This window comes from Fusarium sambucinum, chromosome IV (genome assembly GCF_050947815.1).
Source record: "Fusarium sambucinum isolate potato_lamoka chromosome IV, whole genome shotgun sequence".
NCBI lineage: Eukaryota > Fungi > Ascomycota > Sordariomycetes > Hypocreales > Nectriaceae > Fusarium > Fusarium sambucinum.
In genome coordinates, this window is record NC_139291.1 from 1254246 (window position 1) to 1272480 (window position 18235).

Here is an 18235-nt window from a genome sequence, read left to right on the forward strand (position 1 = left end):
AGTCAGGGAGTTTAGCTTGGTTGGGTGAGAGAAGAAAAGAGGGGAAACAATATTCAACATGGGAGTACTGCGGCATGATGGGATAGGATGGGGTTTCATGCAGTAGGGTTGAAAATGGACTGTCATGGTATGGAAATAGCCGCTTAAGAGTGGTGAGCTCTATAAGCGGGTGAAGTGATGTGAGGTGAGGTGATCTAGTGTGCAGAAACGAAACAGAAAACATCAATTATAAGGCTGACGATCCAAGGATGCAGTCTCGAGAGATGCGTCTAGTAGTATGTGCGTGCTCTTTGAGCCTCGTTTACATTTAGAGTGTTATTTTATGGCAGGACTTTACGTTATGTGTTGATGTTGAGATCAATGTAGGGTAACAGTACTGAAGCCATAACATTGACATGGGTAACTCGTAAAGGTATTGAATTCACGACTGATGAAACAGCTGGTGATAGATGGTTCAATCAATCTTCACAGAACTCACTAGCTCAAGGAAGATTTATTCCTTCAAGTCCGTGTGATCTCCAGTCTATGCGAGTGCTAACTAAAACCCACCACTATTGATATCTACAAGTGTGGAACGTGTGGTTCAACATCTCAAGTCACTAGGCGACCCGAGACCAAGGTTTCGTTTCATGGTTGCTCTAGGTTTCCAATAATGTCCCGGCAGTTCAGCACAGGGACTAGCTAGACTTACCCCGGACAAGACACATGGATAGATAACGAAACAATTAAAAAATAAAAGCGAGGCGAGCAATACTTCATTTTGGGGGTTGCTTGATATAAGAGCTAGTTAGATCTCACCTGCTTCTGTGAAAAAGAAGAAGAGCAATGAGAGTCTCGCGTCTGACACCATCTTTTTCGTGACAACGCATACATCGAAATCGTCCAACTTTGTATACATCTGAAAGAATAAACTTGTGAGATTGCGGGCTGTGGTTGGACACGGCATGAGACTGTGTAATCGGGAAGTAACTCTTGTTTTGCTGTAACCATGTTTCCGAGTCCGTGTTGCACGTTGCACGTTGCCGAAGCATAAGCTTGGAGACACAAGACATGTGAGATGAGCGAGGCAGCCCGAGCGGTACAAGCATAAGCATAATATTAGTCGAAGAGAGCACATTTTGGCACGCGATATTAATTCTGTGAATTCAATCAAAATTAGAAATCATTTCTGATGGAGTAAAATCCCTGGTTAGGTTAAACAAAAGTGACGTTTCGAGAAAACTTGGAAGCGATGAAGGAAAGGCAGGATATTTGTGTGGACCTTTTTAATGAAGCTGGCAGTTAAGAACGGGTTACCCAAAAAAGATTCAGCCCTCAGCTTTTACCCTGAGATTTGCTGTGATCAGCGGAAACGGGGGACATCCGAGATTGATTTGAGGGACCTGGACCTGACCTTAGGATTGGGACAAGCCAAGCCAAGCCGAGCCAAGGAGACCAAGCCAAGTTAAGACTGTCATGGAAGTTCGTCGCCGGTTCGGCCGGGATCGACAGTGACATGTTAGGAATGTGATGGAAGGAAGAGTTTTGGAATGAATCAAAACAGATGATATGACTCTCATCGTCAATCACATATAGAGAGTCAACTTGTCAGATATTGTTTCTCCATCTTTCTAGACCCTGATTCCCAAGTCCCCCTCCATTCATCTCATTTACCGACCAACCTTTTTGCTCTGTAATACCCCAGTCAGGTTTGGCTGCCAAGCGAGAGAGAGAGAGAGGAGTTGATGGCTCCGGTCAAAGATGGAGGTGAACTGTCATCAAGGCCGAGACTGCGTAGACTGAGGGCTACGAGGATAGTAAATACGAGGTTTCTACCACGTAAACAATAATAACAACATGATTATGCATACATCGTGGAAGTACTTTGTAGACTGACTGACTAGCTCAACAAAAGTCTGGCGAGTTCCAATGCAATGACGCAGGAATGAAACCTCTCTCCATCCACTACAAACGCAGAGCCATTGCCCATTGCTGCGTGCTGAAACTGGTCCATCTTGGTTGATCCGCCAATCGCTTGAGGCGGATCATGGTGAGTGACCCCCCCTTGGAGACCCTAGCCAGGTCCACTGGTTGAATGGCAACCAGGGGGTTTCTTTTCTCTCAGTAGTCTACATAGTAGAAGTACAACAGAGAGCACCTAGTAGGGTAAACAATTGAACAGACATGTTGGATCTATATCAAACTCTCTCAAAAGACAGGTGGAATGAGTTTGGCCATGGCATGCTCTTAACTTCCAACTTGAGGACCATGCTCAGGTCCAAGGAAAAGCAAAAACCTTACTTGGCGACTTTCCCAGTCCATCTCTAGCTTAGTTTCGTTGCTCGTTCCCCTAGACGGTCCCTAGGTCGACATCTTTCCCCTTTCTAGGTAATATTTTACTGGTTCAGTCCTGGTCCAAGTACCCACCTGAACCCGCTGAGGGACCCTCTATGGCATGGCGCCTCTTGTCTATTATTGGTCCGCCTTCTCCCTCTTGCTCCCGTGTAGCCACTCAGTCGCTCCCTCGCTCCCTCTCGAAACCCGCTTTCTCTTTCTTGGCTTTTTTGCACTTCCTGCCCATCCATTCATACCCATTCCCCATTCATCCATCGATCCATCCATCTCAACCAAACGGCTAAACAATTCAATCTGTCAATCATTCAATCAACTCGTCAACATCTTCAACCCGAAAACCTTCGCTCATCATCCCGAACTCTCGATAACGCTCGACGCGCCCAATTTCATCTCTATCGAATCATAATCTTGATCGTTTCGCTAAATACCGCTCGCATTCAAACTCAAACTGGCCTCCCTTTCAACATTGACCAGCCGACCGCTCTCCCAACCAAACCCAATCGTAGATTCTAGGACAACAACCTCGACTTCAACGCTCGATAATTAATTCACCATTTCTAGGGCACGCCCTTGCCGGCGTCTCTGGCTCGAAGCCCTAGCCTACTTCTTCATCACGCCATGGATCCCAACGACAGCAAGATCACTGCCGCCTCGCGTCGCTCTTCGACCCGACGATCGCGTTCTCTAAGGCTATCAGCAGGCAGTGCCGTTATCGAAGATGACTATGACCTCAATGCCATGATGGTGGCGGACGGATTCCGACCTACTGATACTACCAACTCTTCAAACACGAACCCGACACCAAACTCGAGTACTCAGCATGAACCTCCATTATCCCCGACCGAGTCTTTCTCACAACCAACAACCTCCGCAAAGCCATCCGAGGAATCTATCGCGCCCCGTTCATCATCAGAGATCACACCTGCTATTCGAAACCGACCTTCCAGTATCTCAAAACCGCACCGAAACCACGACTCTCTCGCTCTCCGAAATGATGGCACGACCATGGCTGATAGATCTCATGTACGAAACAACCCTAGCTTATCATCAGACGCCCCTGTCATCCGGGCCGAAAGCCCTTATACTGGCCCATCTGGTCCCTCACACCCATACAACATGTACCCTCAACGAACAATGAGTATGGCTACAACCTCTACCGCCGCCAATGCTGTCATACCAGATGATCGGCCTTATCAAGGAGCTCAAGGCCCGGCTCACCCATATGCGCTTTATACGCAAAACACTACTTCCGGCGAGAGTAGCAGTCAATCAATCCCAGTAGGATTCAACGGTTTAGGGACAACATACCAGCGGCAAATAGGACCAGATGGAGAAGAGGCAGGAGATTTAGTAGGCCCTTTGGGCCACACAGAAGAACTACCACCTTACACAAGATACCCAGACAATGCCTATGTGCCCAGGCCAACTGCACAAGCACCTGTTTCCCCAGTATCTCCCGTGTCGGAACCGTCCTCCCCAATTAGAGAAGTACCAGTTGCTCAAATACCCGGTGCCGGTGGAATTGGAATCGCAACTCGCGACCCCGAGTTCTCTTCGACCGATGACGACTTAGCTTTGCCGAGGACCCGACCTTCCGTGAGAAGCGCCAACTCTTCAGACAACAGTTCACACGACATCAATAGTGCTGCCGCTGGACTTTCTGAGAAACCTCCCGTCAACAAATGGCAACGGCGGGCCAAGAAGAAGCTATGCGGGATCGTGCCTTACTGGGCCATATGTCTCCTGTTTGTTGGTCTTATTCTGATGGGCATTATCATGGGCGCTGTGATTGGGACGATGCTAACTAAAAATCACCCACCTCCGCCCCCTGACGTTGACGAGTAAGTTATATACCGACGATTTGACATGAGTTTTATGCTAACTTTTCAGTAACAAATATTTATCACCTCCTACCCCAACAACATACGACCCTGAAATCTTGACAATTATACCCTCTAATTTACCACCTATGGCAACAGGCCGTTTTGCTCTTCCCAACATTGACCCTAGTCCCCAGGGATATAGTGCTTGCTTCAATGACACAACACAATCATCAGCGTGGTCCTGCGACATCATTTATCCTCTCTGGTCTATTCAGGTCTTGAAAGATTCGGACCCCAAGAACGAATCCGAAATCTCCTACAACCTGACACTCAATGCCATTGACGACGACAAATACCCATTTCCGTGGGGCGCCCAACCGCCAAGTATCAGTACTGTTGCTATGAAGTTGGTTAACGACACAACTGATGTTGCACGCGGTCCTGCTTGGTGGTTACGGACAACATACAATAAAACCGTCATTGTATCAGACAAGAAGCTTGGCGAGTTGGAGAAGCGAGGCTGGGATGAGGATGGTGGTGATTACGAAGATTACAACTCATTTCATCGATTTAAGAACAAGCCAATGAATGCCAAGGTGGGCGAGCAACCTTGGATATGTACCTGGCCTAACACCGTTATCGAATTTTTCATTTATCCTAACGAAACCGCCACTGGATATCATCCGACCCCGACAACAAGCGGTGGCGTTTCTACCACGACAGAGAACAGCTATGCGACTGAGTCAACCGCTTGGGATGCTTGGAAACTTCCTGTCTATCCTCATGTCTACAAGATGATGGAGCGCCGCTTTCTCTGGGACGAAGATTCGGTAGCCACATGCACTCAATATCAAGTGGTTGGCGACGGAACCAACGCGACGGCGCTCATTAGGAATGGCACAAGAATCACAATGACTATCCAGGAAGACGAGGACGAGGACTTTATCTCAGGGCTGGAGCTCACATGGACCGGCAAGGGCAAGCGATCTCTTCCACAACTAATGAGACGGACAAGTCCAGCACTTACCGATTGCGCTTGTATATGGAAATCTCAATAGAGCGTCGACTCATCACGAATGAGTCATGATCAAGAACACAGATTACTCTTGATACCTTTTTTCTTTTTCTTTTTCTTTCGGTATCACATGGCGTTATGCATACAAGACTGGGTTGGGGTTTGGATTGCACGATTTTCTTATATCTATCTTACATCGTGTACGCGCCATTGCGTTTTTGTCATTATTCAAGAATGCATCACGGGAGACGCGATGACAACGTAACGGATTGCATTTTTAGGTTACAAATGAAGTGGGTGGGAGGGAATATTTGGAGTTTGAGGAGCGACTGGCGGCTTACGAAAAGAAATGCTTTTTCTGAATTAAATCATTAAACTATTATCATCTTTTGCTTGTCTTTTGTGTATGTTTGTATAAACACTGTTCTTAAAACTGAAGTGTGTTGCTGGGTCTCTTGTATTCAAAATGATGTATTAGATGGACTCGGCCCCTATATCCTATATATATATATGAACCGTATATTGTTCATTTTTTCATTCCCCGATCTCATCGCTTGCCATTGCAGATGATAGTTCAGAATGTTGTCCGACTGAGCTGCTCAACGCACGAACCATGGATCAGGACAGAATCCTGGACTTCATCGCCCAATACTGGCGTAACTTCCCATCGCGACGTCAGCTCGTCTTGATATGGGGTGAGATTCCCTAATGTATGCAAAATGGTATCCTGACGCTGCAAATCCGGCTCAGAAGCTTTGTTGGTTTCGCTGTAATTTACAAGTCGTCACTGATCATCTTTCGCAATATTCGTCTCGTTCTCAGGTGTCTCGCGAATCTCATTGTCGATAATATCCTTTCTCCCATCGCGGAAATCTCGCATAAGAGACAAGAATACAGAGTTCTTCCACTTCTCGCCATCTTCGTGCTCGACTGATTCTAGCAGTCGTTCAGCAGCGTCTGCGACTTCAGACTTTGTCTTGACAGTCTCGGCGGGTTCTGGTTCTTGAAGAATAGCCTCTCGTTCTGCCTCGATGGGGAGATTGCCGATGTCATCAGAGACAAGTTTGAGAGGATTCGCTTCTAGTCTTGGCTCGACGGTGGTTTCCTCTTGTGAGGCACGCTCGGCTTCGGCTTGCGCTACCGCTGCGTCGTTGAGTTCTAGTTCGCGAGCCATCTTGTCCATCAGGGCGTCTACTTCTTCCATGCCCCCGCCACCGTTTGTTGCCATCCACTTTGACATTTCGTCGTCGAAACCAGCTTCTTGTACCGGTGCTGTGGTGTTGTCCATGAATGTACCGCTAGACTGGCCATACATGGGCGCGAAAGCATTATTAGGTTGCATGAATGCGGTGTGGAAGTTCATCTGAGGGGCCGGCTGGTGCATTTGAGGCGCGGCTTGAGAGAAGCCATTCTGGACAGGTTGTCGCTGCTGCGACTGGTTTGCGAAGCGGTTAAAGTCGGATGCCCAGTTACTCGTATCTACTGAAGGGGAGTGATGCGCTTGGTTGAAGTGTGATTGTTGTGCGGCATGGAATGCATGTGGATGTCCTTGTTCAAGAACAGCGGCATGGGCTGCTAATCTTCCTGCTGCGTGGTGATGCTGGGGAACCCCTGGAAGCGTTGAAGGACCGTCCATGAATGCGCCGAAGCCATCCGCGCCTTGCATATGTTGTGGTGTAGATCTGAAGGACTCGAAGAGTTCAGTTTGTAATCTTGTAGAATATCATGTTTGCACTTACAGCATGGCCTTGGTGACCGTTGCGATCTATGAGCCGGTCTTGATGATGACTGACATCTCGGGCCTGATGGTCGATGAGTCGCTTGAAGGGAGTACCGCCGCTACATGAAGCGTCCGCCATGATTGTATCTATGTATGGGTATGTCGTCAAGATGTTGGTATCCAAGTAGTATGCCTCGGTCTAGGCGGGGTGTTTGTTTCTAGTGGTGGCGCGAACAGAACGCAAGTAGATGATATATGGTTAGAGAGAATGCGCAATAGATAAGATGTGTATATAGACAAGAAGTAAAAAAGTACAATGTCAAAAGTAAAAAAGACGAATGAGATGTAAGGTTCAAAGATGAATAATCCAAGAAAGTGCCGTTTCCCCAGATTCCAAAAGGAGGACAGTCAATGGCTCGTGATCGAATACATAACGGCTACTGTAGCGTCCGGGGAAGCTTGCGACCGAGGCAACATCAACTTTCGGTACGTATTGCCTCTACCGCTCGGAAACAAAAGCGGTAAGTGGGGGTTGGCGAATAGACGATAAGATCACGTATCAATTCACGTGACCTTCAGCTTGGCCAACTGTCACCACCGCCACGGTCTGGCGCGCGATAGCTCCAGGTCATGGGCGGTATCGTGTCCTCTGATAGTAGCCACCTTTTATAAGCCATCCCTCTTCTGATTGTTTCTTTTTGCGCTGTAACTCTGGTGTGAAATCAAACAAAATGGTATGTTCTCTACCAAACGAAAACCCACTTGCCTTGATCAATATCTAGATATATTGATTACAGTAAAGCTAACTCCCCACCCCTTTAGTCGGCGCAAGTTATCTCCAACTCCGGTCATGAGGACATGATTGTACGTTCCATCCCCCGAATGATGCGATTGGGAGCTGCACGATGCATCGTATAGCCCTTGGTCATATAGACAACCAAGCTTTCTACCATCTCGAACTCCACTGACAGCTTCTCCAGCATGATGCTGTCCTCGACTACTACGGCCGCAAGCTAGCTACATGCTCTGGCGACAAGACGATCAAGATCTTTGAGATTGAGGGCGAGACCCAGCGATTGATCGAGACTCTGAAGGGGTGAGTAAAGCACTCGCCAGACCACAAACAATAACTGACCAGGAGGAATCAATAGTCATGAGGGTGCTGTTTGGTGTGTCGCCTGGGCGCATCCCAAGTACGGCAACATCCTGGCATCGGCTGGCTACGATGGAAAGGTTTTTATCTGGAAGGAGCAGGGTGGACAGAGCAACGGATGGCAGCGAATCTACGACTTTCCCCTACACAAGGCCTCGGTCAACATCGTCTCTTGGTCTCCCCACGAGGCTGGCTGCCTGCTAGCATGCGCCTCCTCCGACGGCAATGTCAGCGTTCTCGAGTTCAAGGACAACAGCATCGACCACACCACCTTTGCCGCTCACGGTCTTGGCGTCAACTCCGTTTCTTGGGCCCCCGCTACAACCCCCGGCAGCATTGTTAGCAGCGCTCCTGGCCCTGGTGCTACTAGTAACCGCCGATTCGTCACTGGCGGCAGCGACAACGTCCTCAAGATCTGGGCCTTTGATCCCGCTTCTCAGACCTATAAGCAGGAGCGCGAGCCCCTGACCGGTCACACCGACTGGGTCCGAGATGTTGCCTGGTCTCCTACTGTCCTCCAGAAGTCCTACATCGCCTCCGCCTCCCAGGACAAGACTGTCCGCATCTGGACATCTGATCCTTCAAGCCCTACTCAGTGGGAATCCAAGGTTCTCCCCTTTGAGGCGGCTGTGTGGCGAGTCAGCTGGTCGCTTAGCGGTAACGTGCTGGCAGTCAGTGGCCAGGACAACAAGGTGTCATTGTGGAAGGAGAACCTACGGGGTGAGTGGGAGTGTGTTAAGACTATTGAGGAATAGACTATGGTTACGTACAACAACACGTTGATGGACACAAATAGGAGAGCCAGGCGTTCAAGGCAAACAAAAGGGTGATTATCTTGCTATGGCCTCTTAAACCCAATACTGAACGAGATGTGAAGATGCGAGTCTGTAGCTTGGTTATACTCATCTTCTCTTGGGCTATTTCCTTTGTAGCCTAAAGCTTAATCTGCTACCCCCTAGATACTATAGAAGACGCCAGTTGTGCGTGGCAAGGGGGCTGAAGTTGATTGTTATCAAAACAGGCACTATGACGATGTAAGGCGAGAGGCAAGCTTTGTTGGCTCATGGGCATAGAGTTATGAATTTAAGATGAATTTAAGCAATGATGAATTAGGTTAATCTATACACTGTAATGATATCTGATTGCTCCGAATGAAACACGCGCTCCAAACCAAAGCGCCGCATAACTCTTCTCCCTCAACCCTTCAAGACCTCGGTAACCAGTACTTCAAGTACACTGCTCTCTTATGCGAGGAACCCTCCCATGATGACAGCTGCCATTGTCACAATCAATGCAGCAGAGCCAGGTCGCAGAGAAAATGCCGAGTTGTCATTATCATCGTCGTCATCGCTGTCGTCGCCCTTAGAGGAGCCGTCAGAGTCTTCCTTCTTGTGATTCAAAACAAAGATCTCGCCGGTCTTGTCAGAACTGAACCACAATCGTCCTTGTGGGTCCCATGCCAAACCAACAGGACGGAAGCAATCGTCAGGACAGTTAGACAGCTTTTCGTTGTAGATGATGGGTGTGGCGGCGCTTTTGCTTCGTGAGGAGTCTTTTGGTTGACCATCTTCAAAAGCTACCTCAGAAATCTGGTACCCGACTGGAGGTTCACGGTTCCCTGCAAATGTTAGATAGGATATGTTTCAGGTTGGTGGTGACTTACAGCTCCCGTGGAACGAAACATAGGCAGTATTGCCCTCCTCGTCAAACTTCATGTCGAGCGGTGCAGTGTGAGCTTGGAATGCCAGCACTGGGGCGACATAATCCGCATTACACTCCTGGTCGGTAGGATTGGTATCGTCCTTATTTTGACGAGACTGTCGATCAGCAGGAAACTGGTCGCCAACTTTGAGGTTACCACGATTGGGGAAGTCGTCAGTAGACCAGAGTGTGTAGCAATGAGGGTAGCCATAGTTGCCGCCCTGGTGTTCTCGGGATCCATTGAGATAGCCGTGGAAGTTCATCTCTTCACCGGGGTTGTCTTTGTGAATGTCTTCACCGTTGCGGTGGAGCTGATCAGCCGAGTTCTCGACACTGAAGATGCCACCGGTCTCGGGATGCTCTGCCAGGCCTACCGAGTTACGGAGTCCCCAGCCAAGTCGACGGCCATCGAGATAATCATAGGGTTCGGGCTCCTTGTCAGAGCCATTGGTGAAAGATGAGATGTTAAATGCACGAATCTGGGAGCGGCCAGTCTCTTGATCCTCGGCTCCACGGTCGTCATTGCCAGCACTGCCACGGGACACAAGAAGCATATCTGGATTCTTGTTTGAGATGAGTAGGGTACGTGAAGTATGGCCACTATTTGCCATGTTGGTGACCAAGGTCTGGACTGTGGAGTTGTTGAGGGTAACCTTTGACGGGTCGTAGGACCACGCAAAGACATCATTGGAGGAAGAAGCATAGAGGGTACGACCATCTTTGGAGATGGCGAGACCATGATTCAACTAGGTCGATTTGGTCAGTTTGAATCAAGTTGGGAAATATATAGTTGACTCACGTTGTCCTGTTCGAGCAGGGTTGTCTTCTTCCTGACCTGCAGGCATGTTCCTCCTCCATCCTCGAGTTCGAAATGGAGAATACCATTTCCAGAATCTATGACAATAAGGGCACCCTTGCTGTCAAACAGAATGCCTCGGGGCCGTCTAAGCTCGTTGGCAACAAGGCCATAGCTCCAATTCTCGGCAGTGACGGGAGATGGGTATGATGTCTTGAGGGTTTGGAATTTGCAATCCTGGGCTGAAGATAGAGAGAAGAGAAGCGTTGAAGCCAATGTGGTGGCGGTAACGCGGAGGATCGGCGCCATTGTAACGGTGAGGGGAATGACGTCGGGGAATCAGGAAGTAAATGTGATGGACTTGGGGTTTTTGGAGGCAGGCAAAGATGGAGTTGTACAAATGATGTGAATAATCGTATGCGAATGGGTATCAAAGAATGAATGGAAATAATCGTGAATCGTAAACGTGATCGTGAGAGTGGAAGTGGAAGTGTATGTGGAAGAAACAAGATGAAGATGAAGCAGAGCCAAAGCAAGGAATAAGTTGGAGATGGGAACGAAAAGTGAGGAAGGACCCTTGGAAAGAGAGACAAACATGTCATTGATGCCTCGGCCAAGAAGGTGCAGACCTGAATGACCCAATGAAAGGAAGGTCGGCAGGTCGATCCCGGCTGATCCTGCCCATTTACCCCAGATCGCTCTTAACTTAAAATGCTTGATTCAATGTACTAACCCAAATGTTTGAGGCTGTGCTATATACGAGTACGATGAGGAACTGATGTTTCTTGGTATTATAAAAAATGGCAGGATTGATCAACTCTTGAGATACGAACTCCTCTTGGAGGAATACGGATGCCACAGCTCATCAAGTTCCGTTCGTTCCCAATCCTGCCCAGAAACCATGCAGGAACGAGACACTGAGCAAGCAATGATCTGCAGGCACTGCCCAGAGCTTGCGAGTTCAAAAGCTCAACAATATGCCAGTGGGTCTTTGTCGATACAGAACCTGACAATTTCCAGACGATCATGATGAAATTCAAGAACTACCAGAATTTGTGCCAGTACAATATATATCTCAGTGCCGAGTGTCCTGATGTTGTGGTAACGCCGCCAAATCGTATTATGCAGGTACCAAACTAGGTTATTCGTACAAGTGCCACAAAACGCCATCTCCCTTCAAACTTTTAAACATTTTGTATACGCTATATTGACTCTATTATTAGAATCGTGGTATAGCAAGGCGTCATAAGCTTTGCTTTCGAAATACATCGTGTGTAACATATTCAACTGTCACTAAATAATAGACGACTGGGAGACCTTCACATAAGTAAGCATCTTGAATGTCCAATGTCTACTGCGTAAGCTTCAATGCTCTCTTAATGACAATTCTGAGACGCGATTGCTCACAAATAGGGCATCTTGCGAGTTCAGAGAATGGGTGAAATGTGTAAGACAATCAGCAAAGACAGCCCTAATTCCGAAACACTTCCTCTGTACAGTCAGCATCTCACCATTGTACATTCTTGATGATTTCCTGCCAGGCCTTCTCGTGATTTGATAGTAGCATGACAAGCGATGCATACCTATAGGCTATTCGGTTTTGTACCATAAAGTTTGAATGCCAACTTTTCTGCTACCCACTATGCGATGTTGTCCTCTCAAGGGGCTCCCGGCCTAAATGTAACAAAGCATATTACTTCAAGAGGGTTCATGGGATCATGAAACATCACCCGTCTTCGTAAGAAACAAGACATTGTTCTCAACGGGCATCATAAAAGACATTTTAGAGTCGAGAAGATATCTTACTAAATCACTCTTATATCAAACCAGACCCAACTCCGCATAGGAGGAATATACACATGTCTTTGAGTAGTTAAATTATCTCTGTACTGTATATCAAACATAAAAAGAAAAGACAGATGGGAGGTCTGCAAATAAACTCCCAACATTCCAATGGCACCCTGACGCCCGCCCTTTGTGAATCTCGATGGACCAAAAACCCTCTCTTCCTTTCCACATATGTGCCTTTTTTGCATCTGCCCAAGTTCATGGAGGCCAACCTCCGCCAACTTTGATCGCAGGATGAAATGGTGTAAAACAGAAAAAGAGAAAAAAGACAATGGGCAGTAGCCTAATTGGATGGAGGAAATAGTGAAAATGTGGGAGGGAATGGGGGATAAAAAAACAAAAGCTACACAAAGTGTGAGACAAAAGAGAAGGGGGGTAACAATTATACGTTTTCGAGGAGAGAAATGCAGGATATGATGGTTTAACGAAGGCCAATAACACTCATCTCAAGGGTCCATACTCTTCGGATCCAGACCTTGAGCTTGCCCTCAACACCAGCAACGTTCTCGAGTTCAACACCTTCCCACCAGCATCGTCGAGCGGGCTTACGCCAGAAGAGAAGAAGCTTCTGGGCCATGCCAACAGCGTTGGTACCCATCTCGTTACCTCGGATATCGCTACGCAGACGGGCAAGTGCCAAACTGCAAATGACAGCCTTGTTGGGCTCGCCAGCACGGTGACCCCATCGGTCGTCGTGGTTGAAACCACTTATAATAGGTCAGCATTCGTTACTTCAAAACAAGTTCATGCGGATTTGACTCACCCTGCTGTCAACATTTCGATAAGATGGGCCTCGGTAGTACCGGGCTCGTCACTTCGCTTGAGTCCGGAAAAGATGCCAGACTGTTGCTGCAAAGCCTCTGCGGCTGCCCGTTTCACGGCAATCATATCAAGCTGACCAATGTCTGGTCGGGGAGGGATAGCGTAAAAGTCAAGGTCCTCACGAAGTACAATGATACCGGCTCGCTTAGAGTCGTCACGAGATGTACCAAGAGAGGGCGTATCCTCGTCTTGCGAAACACTTGGTGATCCATCTGTGGGGATAGACTGTGCGACGTCCCTGAAGAAATCAAGCATGTACTGAAGCGAAGCTGGGTCGTACTAGTCTCGGTGAGTCAAAGTGTTTGCTACAATAAGAAGGGCATTGGCTTACGTCTACTTGCACGGCATCGCCGTCAGAAAAACCGCCCATTTGACCCTCAGGAAACAAACCATTGGGGAACAAAGAGAGAAGAACAAACTCAGGTAAAGTGAGCAATTCATCCCTGGAGAGATAAAACCTTGTACCCCTGTTTGAAATTAGTATCTGCGACTAAATTCAGCGCAAGAAGCTCACCTCAGGTCCATAGCAATTGTTTCATCAGCACCAACATCTCCCAGAGTGGCAACAGGCGGCCCGCCCTGTTGCACCTGGGTGATGATGCTTGAAGCTCCTCCTGCGGCAGCCATTAGGAAAGAGAATGCGGCAAGGGGACTATCGCCCTCTTCTGAATAAGCCGGAGGCGGTTCTGTGTCGTCGTCCTTTCGATTAGAATCTCCCTTGGTATCCCGAGGAAGTGCGCGCTTGGTCTCCGCGACTGGATCGCGAAATGCAGTAGTGATTTGGTCTGGGTCAAACGGAAGCGCTTCTCTTGGAGAAGAAGATTCGTATGCTGGCGCGGCGGATCCTGATGCCTCTGCTTCACAAGGAGAACGAGAGGTAAAGGTGACGAATTTGTCGGAGCGCTCGTGAGCGTCGTTTGTCGGAGAGGTAAAGAGCGACGAGAAGGGGGGAGGGCGCGAGGTTGAAGGTTCGGAGGCGGGATACTGCGGCGGTGGAGACTGCTCGCACTTTAAAAGAATGTGAGATTCCGGCTCTTTGGCGGATTTTAGGTTATCGGGAGTCGGTTCGCGATGATGGCTTGAAGTTGTGCGCGTGCTTGGCGGTCTTGACGAGGCAGGTGATGGTGTCTTATTGTCCAAGGACGTAGATGGTCCAATTCCAAGTTCCTGAAATTCAGACAGGATGGCGGTTTCCTTTTATGAGGGCACAGATTTGTTCAAGACAAAGGGCCTCTCCAAATCGGCAAAGGGACGAAAAGGAGAAAGGCGGTCGATCAAAGATGCAGGTAGTTCACCGGTTCCAAGACGGCTGAGTAGGTGGTTGAATTGGTAAACAGTCTAACAATAGAGTTGAAACGTTGATTGCGGGCGGAAATTAAGCGCAACAGGCGAATGGAGAAATTTTTCGTTCGCTGTCGTATCGGAAGTGCGGCCTCGTCGCGTCGTGAAGGTCTCCCTATAAGTGATGGAGATATGTCGATGTGATGTGATGCGTGAGTGAGGTTCACATTGGTCCTCAGAACAGCGAGCAACGCGATTCCTCATTCGACGGCTGCTCCCCTGAAGTGAGCCCCCGAGCTTCAGTGGCAGAGTGACACTAAATTGGAGCCCCGCGTTGTCGTTGACTCGTCCAATCAGAGGTCTATACGTGCTACCAGCAGGGTCTTAGCCGCTCAGTCCAAGTGGAGGTGAGGCGCTAGAGGCGCTGGAGTTGTAAGCTCGACCCTTGGCGTCCTTCCATGTTTAAGATTGAGAGGCCGATCGAATGCAGGTTGAAAACATTGACATCTCAAAGAATGGGGTCAAATCAATACTAGGTAGTGACCGTATAAATACATACTCTTGGGATATTATGTAGAGTGTCTCCAACATGATCTGTTTTTATTTCGAGTTCAATAATCATCTAGGCCACGGGATTAATATTAAGACTTTTCGGTTAAACAGTATTTACATCACAAGTCCCATCAACCCAGTCCCATCATTTACCCGATGCATACGGAGTATATCCTTGGCATCTTTTGATCTCGAGGCAGGTATCTGAAATATGGATTCAAGTACCAAAGGTTGTTGTAAGCATGTCTTCTTTTGCCATTCAACTTATTAGTATGTTGTAATCAAGAGCGGTCTATTCGCTGTCACTATCTCCGAAAATTGCTCGAAGGACTTCATCGTGCGCTGTCTTCCCTTCTACTGCTTCGTTCTTGTCTGGGTTAATGGCCGGCTCGGGCACAGGAGCTGGTGGCACAGTTCCTGCAGGGGCGCCTTCGATCATTTGGATATCCACATTCGGTGACCTTGAACTGATTTCGACATCATCCATTGGTCTTGAATCTTGATTTCTTGGGCCAGAACCAGTTCCTGTCTTTGGATCTGGCTGAGAATGTGCAGGCGGTCTAACATTGAATCGTTTGCACAGCAATCTGGTAGGGTAGAAGTCCTGGACTTTACGAGTCATCTTGCCGTACATGCCGATCTTAGCTGCATCTTCTGCCGGATCAGTCACTTTGGGCTCTGGCTTTGATAATAGGTCTGCCTCAGGTTCGTTTGCTGAGACGGTTGATGGCTTCTTGGCTGTGGTAAAGCGAGATGCCATAAACCCTGTCATTGGTTTGAATATCCTGGCGCAGTTATGGAATTCCGATAATTCTTTTGCAAAGTCATCGTAAGCCATGCCTTTGGGCTTGTATGGTAACGGTTGACTGCCTGTCGCAAAGTGTTCCAAGTAGGTCCTGTAACGTGCCTTTTTCTCCTCATTGTCTGCATAAGGCCCAGATGAGCCTCGTGATATAGCTGCGATGGCCGTGTCTCGGTCCAGCTTGGGTGTTTGGTCCCAAACTGCCTGTTGTCTTTCTTCTTCCGATATAGCATAGCCCTCAGGTATTTCTCCCAAGCCTTGCGGGAGATTCTTATTCCCAGATGCTGTAGCAAGTCGATCGCGTGCCGAGCTGCTTATAAAGTCAAAGATAGACTTCCCTGGCAAGCTCTTTTCTCCGAGAAGTGCAGCTCTCGACTTTGCGTCATGAGTGGATGTTTTAGCAGCATCAGCTGTAGATTTATAGTCCGAAGGATTGGCCTGGTCTGAGGATGTTTTGGACGATACCCATCCTTCTGGGACTGGAGGAGGCACATACTCCAAGAGAAGATCAGACAAATCCTCTGTAACTTTGGCTAGCACGAAACCATCAAGCGGCAATCGCCCATCATGACACCTCCCGAGACCATTGCCAACTCGAGCTGATCGAGACACGAAGACAGGGGCGTTTTTCAGTGCAGGATTAATTGCAGCGGATGCTTTCTTCGCCTTCTTCCTTTTCTTGTCACCTCCGACGACGCGATTGTACCGGATTTTGGGTCCCATCTCGTAAGGGTCTTCTTCATCGGATCCATTGTCGTTTAGAATACCCACTCCTATTCCACCACGCGCTGGTTTCGTCTTCGATTTTTGTGAAGAAAATAGAGACGTGTTTTGGATGGAGGTATCGAAGCTATTACTGTCGTCGTCGTCATCGTCGTCGTCGGCTGCAGCTGTAATCGCTTTGAGGTTCGTCAACTTGGCTTCGCCGTCGTGACCCAATCCTTTCCGATCGCTCTTGCGGACAAATCGAATCATTTCAGCATTATCCGGCGCGAACAAATGCGTTTCGGCGGTATCGGGATTCTTTTGTTGGTTATCAAGCCGGGCACTTCTTCGGATCTTGGGACCAATGCCTTGTCCGTCCTTCCAGCCCATGCGCCGTAGCAACTTTAGGCCCATGGTGTCCCCTTCAGCTCTCAGCAAACCCATTAATCCTCCAGCGCTGGTATCCTGGTCGGAAGACCCGAGACCAGCAAATGCCTGAGAAGTTTGTACTTTCTGAGCTTCTGCGGCATCAGCAAGATCCTCTTCGTCCATGTAGTCTTCTGGTCGCTGCTGTGCTTGGGCTTTGCCGTCTTTTTGTCGGTTGTTTCGACTCGAGACGAATGTAGATGGAGTCCATCCTTCTTTGGATCCAACAGTGTTGAAATATCCTGCACTCCATCCTCCAGTGAACGCGCCATGCAGTCGTTTCCTTCCCCTCTCATCCCTCACCTCCTGTTTCCACACTGGAACGAACGAGCCATCGTCTCGGGCTTCGGGGTCATCGGGGAGAGGAGTGCCGAATGTTGCAAAGGGTGCATGGAAATCGGCTTCGTAGGTTGCGCGGGAGCGTTTATATGACATGGGACTGAGATGTTGGCGTATCGCGTAATGAACGTAGAAGCATTAAAATGAGCGCTTTAACTCACTGGAGTAAAGACGCGAAGATCTCGAATATGACCAGAGAGTTTGCGACGAAGATGGAGCGAATCGCCAAGTTGATGCGACCACTGTCGCAACGTCTAACTTGGCCTTATCGATAAGCAACAAAGTTAGCTCCCTGTCCGTCAGGGTGACTGAAAAATTGGCTGCTGGAAACATGAGGGACGAAAATAGTAAGTCATATTATGCGATTTAGGCCGAGATCATAGACTGTTTATTTCTATACTCTAAAGCTTGGGGACTAGCTTTTCTGTAAGCCACTAGCCTGGCTGTCAACTTGCCAAACTCAATGGCCCTGGTGGGAGAGACCTCAAGACAGCGGGTTCTATCAAATTTGGAGAGTTTTTGTGCAACTCCAGCCCTCCAAGTTTCTCCAACGTCGGGTACCAATGCAAGTACACGCGAGTGAAAATTGTCAATCGAGCATCGCTGCAAAGGAATGCGACTGGCAGAGCAGCCTTGAAACAACTCCAAGACGCTGCGTACAGAGTACAGTTGCCCAAAGTAAGTCATGACATAATCGCAGAGAGACGTCATAGTATTTCTCATGATGAATACCAAGAAGCATTCAAACATGTCTATCCACCAAAGTTGTTTCAGTCTGACCGACATCTCTAACCGTAGAGGGAGGGATAACTAGGTATTGCGTTTATTTCTGTCTGTCTGTCACTGGAAGAGGAACACTCGGCTCGGCTTGAGTCTTGGCATTCCGTCTGGGTGCGGTGGCTGACATATGCCTGTAGC

The 18235-nt window shown here is 48.4% G+C and overlaps 6 protein-coding genes across 6 annotated transcripts; 2 read left to right on the forward strand and 4 right to left on the reverse strand.

The window, feature by feature from the left end:
* Positions 1 to 2952: 2952 nt before the first annotated feature.
* FSST1_000457 (uncharacterized protein) lies at positions 2953 to 5215 on the forward strand (the record flags this gene model as incomplete). The annotated part of the gene is made up of 2 exons (XM_083230758.1): positions 2953 to 4175; positions 4225 to 5215. 2 exons carry the CDS (start codon positions 2953 to 2955, stop codon positions 5213 to 5215), a joined length of 2214 nt encoding a protein of 737 aa, XP_083090639.1.
* A 741-nt stretch (positions 5216 to 5956) lies between these two features.
* Positions 5957 to 7031, reverse strand: FSST1_000458 (uncharacterized protein; the record flags this gene model as incomplete). The annotated part of the gene is made up of 2 exons (XM_083230769.1): positions 5957 to 6862; positions 6912 to 7031. 2 exons carry the CDS (start codon positions 7029 to 7031, stop codon positions 5957 to 5959), a joined length of 1026 nt encoding a protein of 341 aa, XP_083090640.1.
* A 592-nt stretch (positions 7032 to 7623) lies between these two features.
* FSST1_000459 (GTPase-activating protein SEC13) lies at positions 7624 to 8800 on the forward strand (the record flags this gene model as incomplete). The annotated part of the gene is made up of 4 exons (XM_083230780.1): positions 7624 to 7626; positions 7715 to 7756; positions 7873 to 7988; positions 8044 to 8800. 4 exons carry the CDS (start codon positions 7624 to 7626, stop codon positions 8798 to 8800), a joined length of 918 nt encoding a protein of 305 aa, XP_083090641.1.
* Positions 8801 to 9289: 489 nt separating this feature from the next.
* Positions 9290 to 10851, reverse strand: FSST1_000460 (soluble quino protein glucose/sorbosone dehydrogenase; the record flags this gene model as incomplete). Its single annotated transcript, XM_083230791.1, has 3 exons — positions 9290 to 9663; positions 9709 to 10492; positions 10546 to 10851. 3 exons carry the CDS (start codon positions 10849 to 10851, stop codon positions 9290 to 9292), a joined length of 1464 nt encoding a protein of 487 aa, XP_083090642.1.
* Positions 10852 to 12811: 1960 nt separating this feature from the next.
* Positions 12812 to 13839, reverse strand: FSST1_000461 (uncharacterized protein; the record flags this gene model as incomplete). The annotated part of the gene is made up of 4 exons (XM_083230803.1): positions 12812 to 13097; positions 13154 to 13491; positions 13544 to 13679; positions 13727 to 13839. The coding sequence occupies 4 exons, from the start codon at positions 13837 to 13839 to the stop codon at positions 12812 to 12814; spliced, it is 873 nt and encodes a 290-aa protein (XP_083090643.1).
* A 1498-nt stretch (positions 13840 to 15337) lies between these two features.
* Positions 15338 to 17413, reverse strand: FSST1_000462 (uncharacterized protein; the record flags this gene model as incomplete). The annotated part of the gene is made up of 1 exon (XM_083230814.1): positions 15338 to 17413. The coding sequence occupies one exon, from the start codon at positions 17411 to 17413 to the stop codon at positions 15338 to 15340; it is 2076 nt and encodes a 691-aa protein (XP_083090644.1).
* Positions 17414 to 18235: the final 822 nt, after the last annotated feature.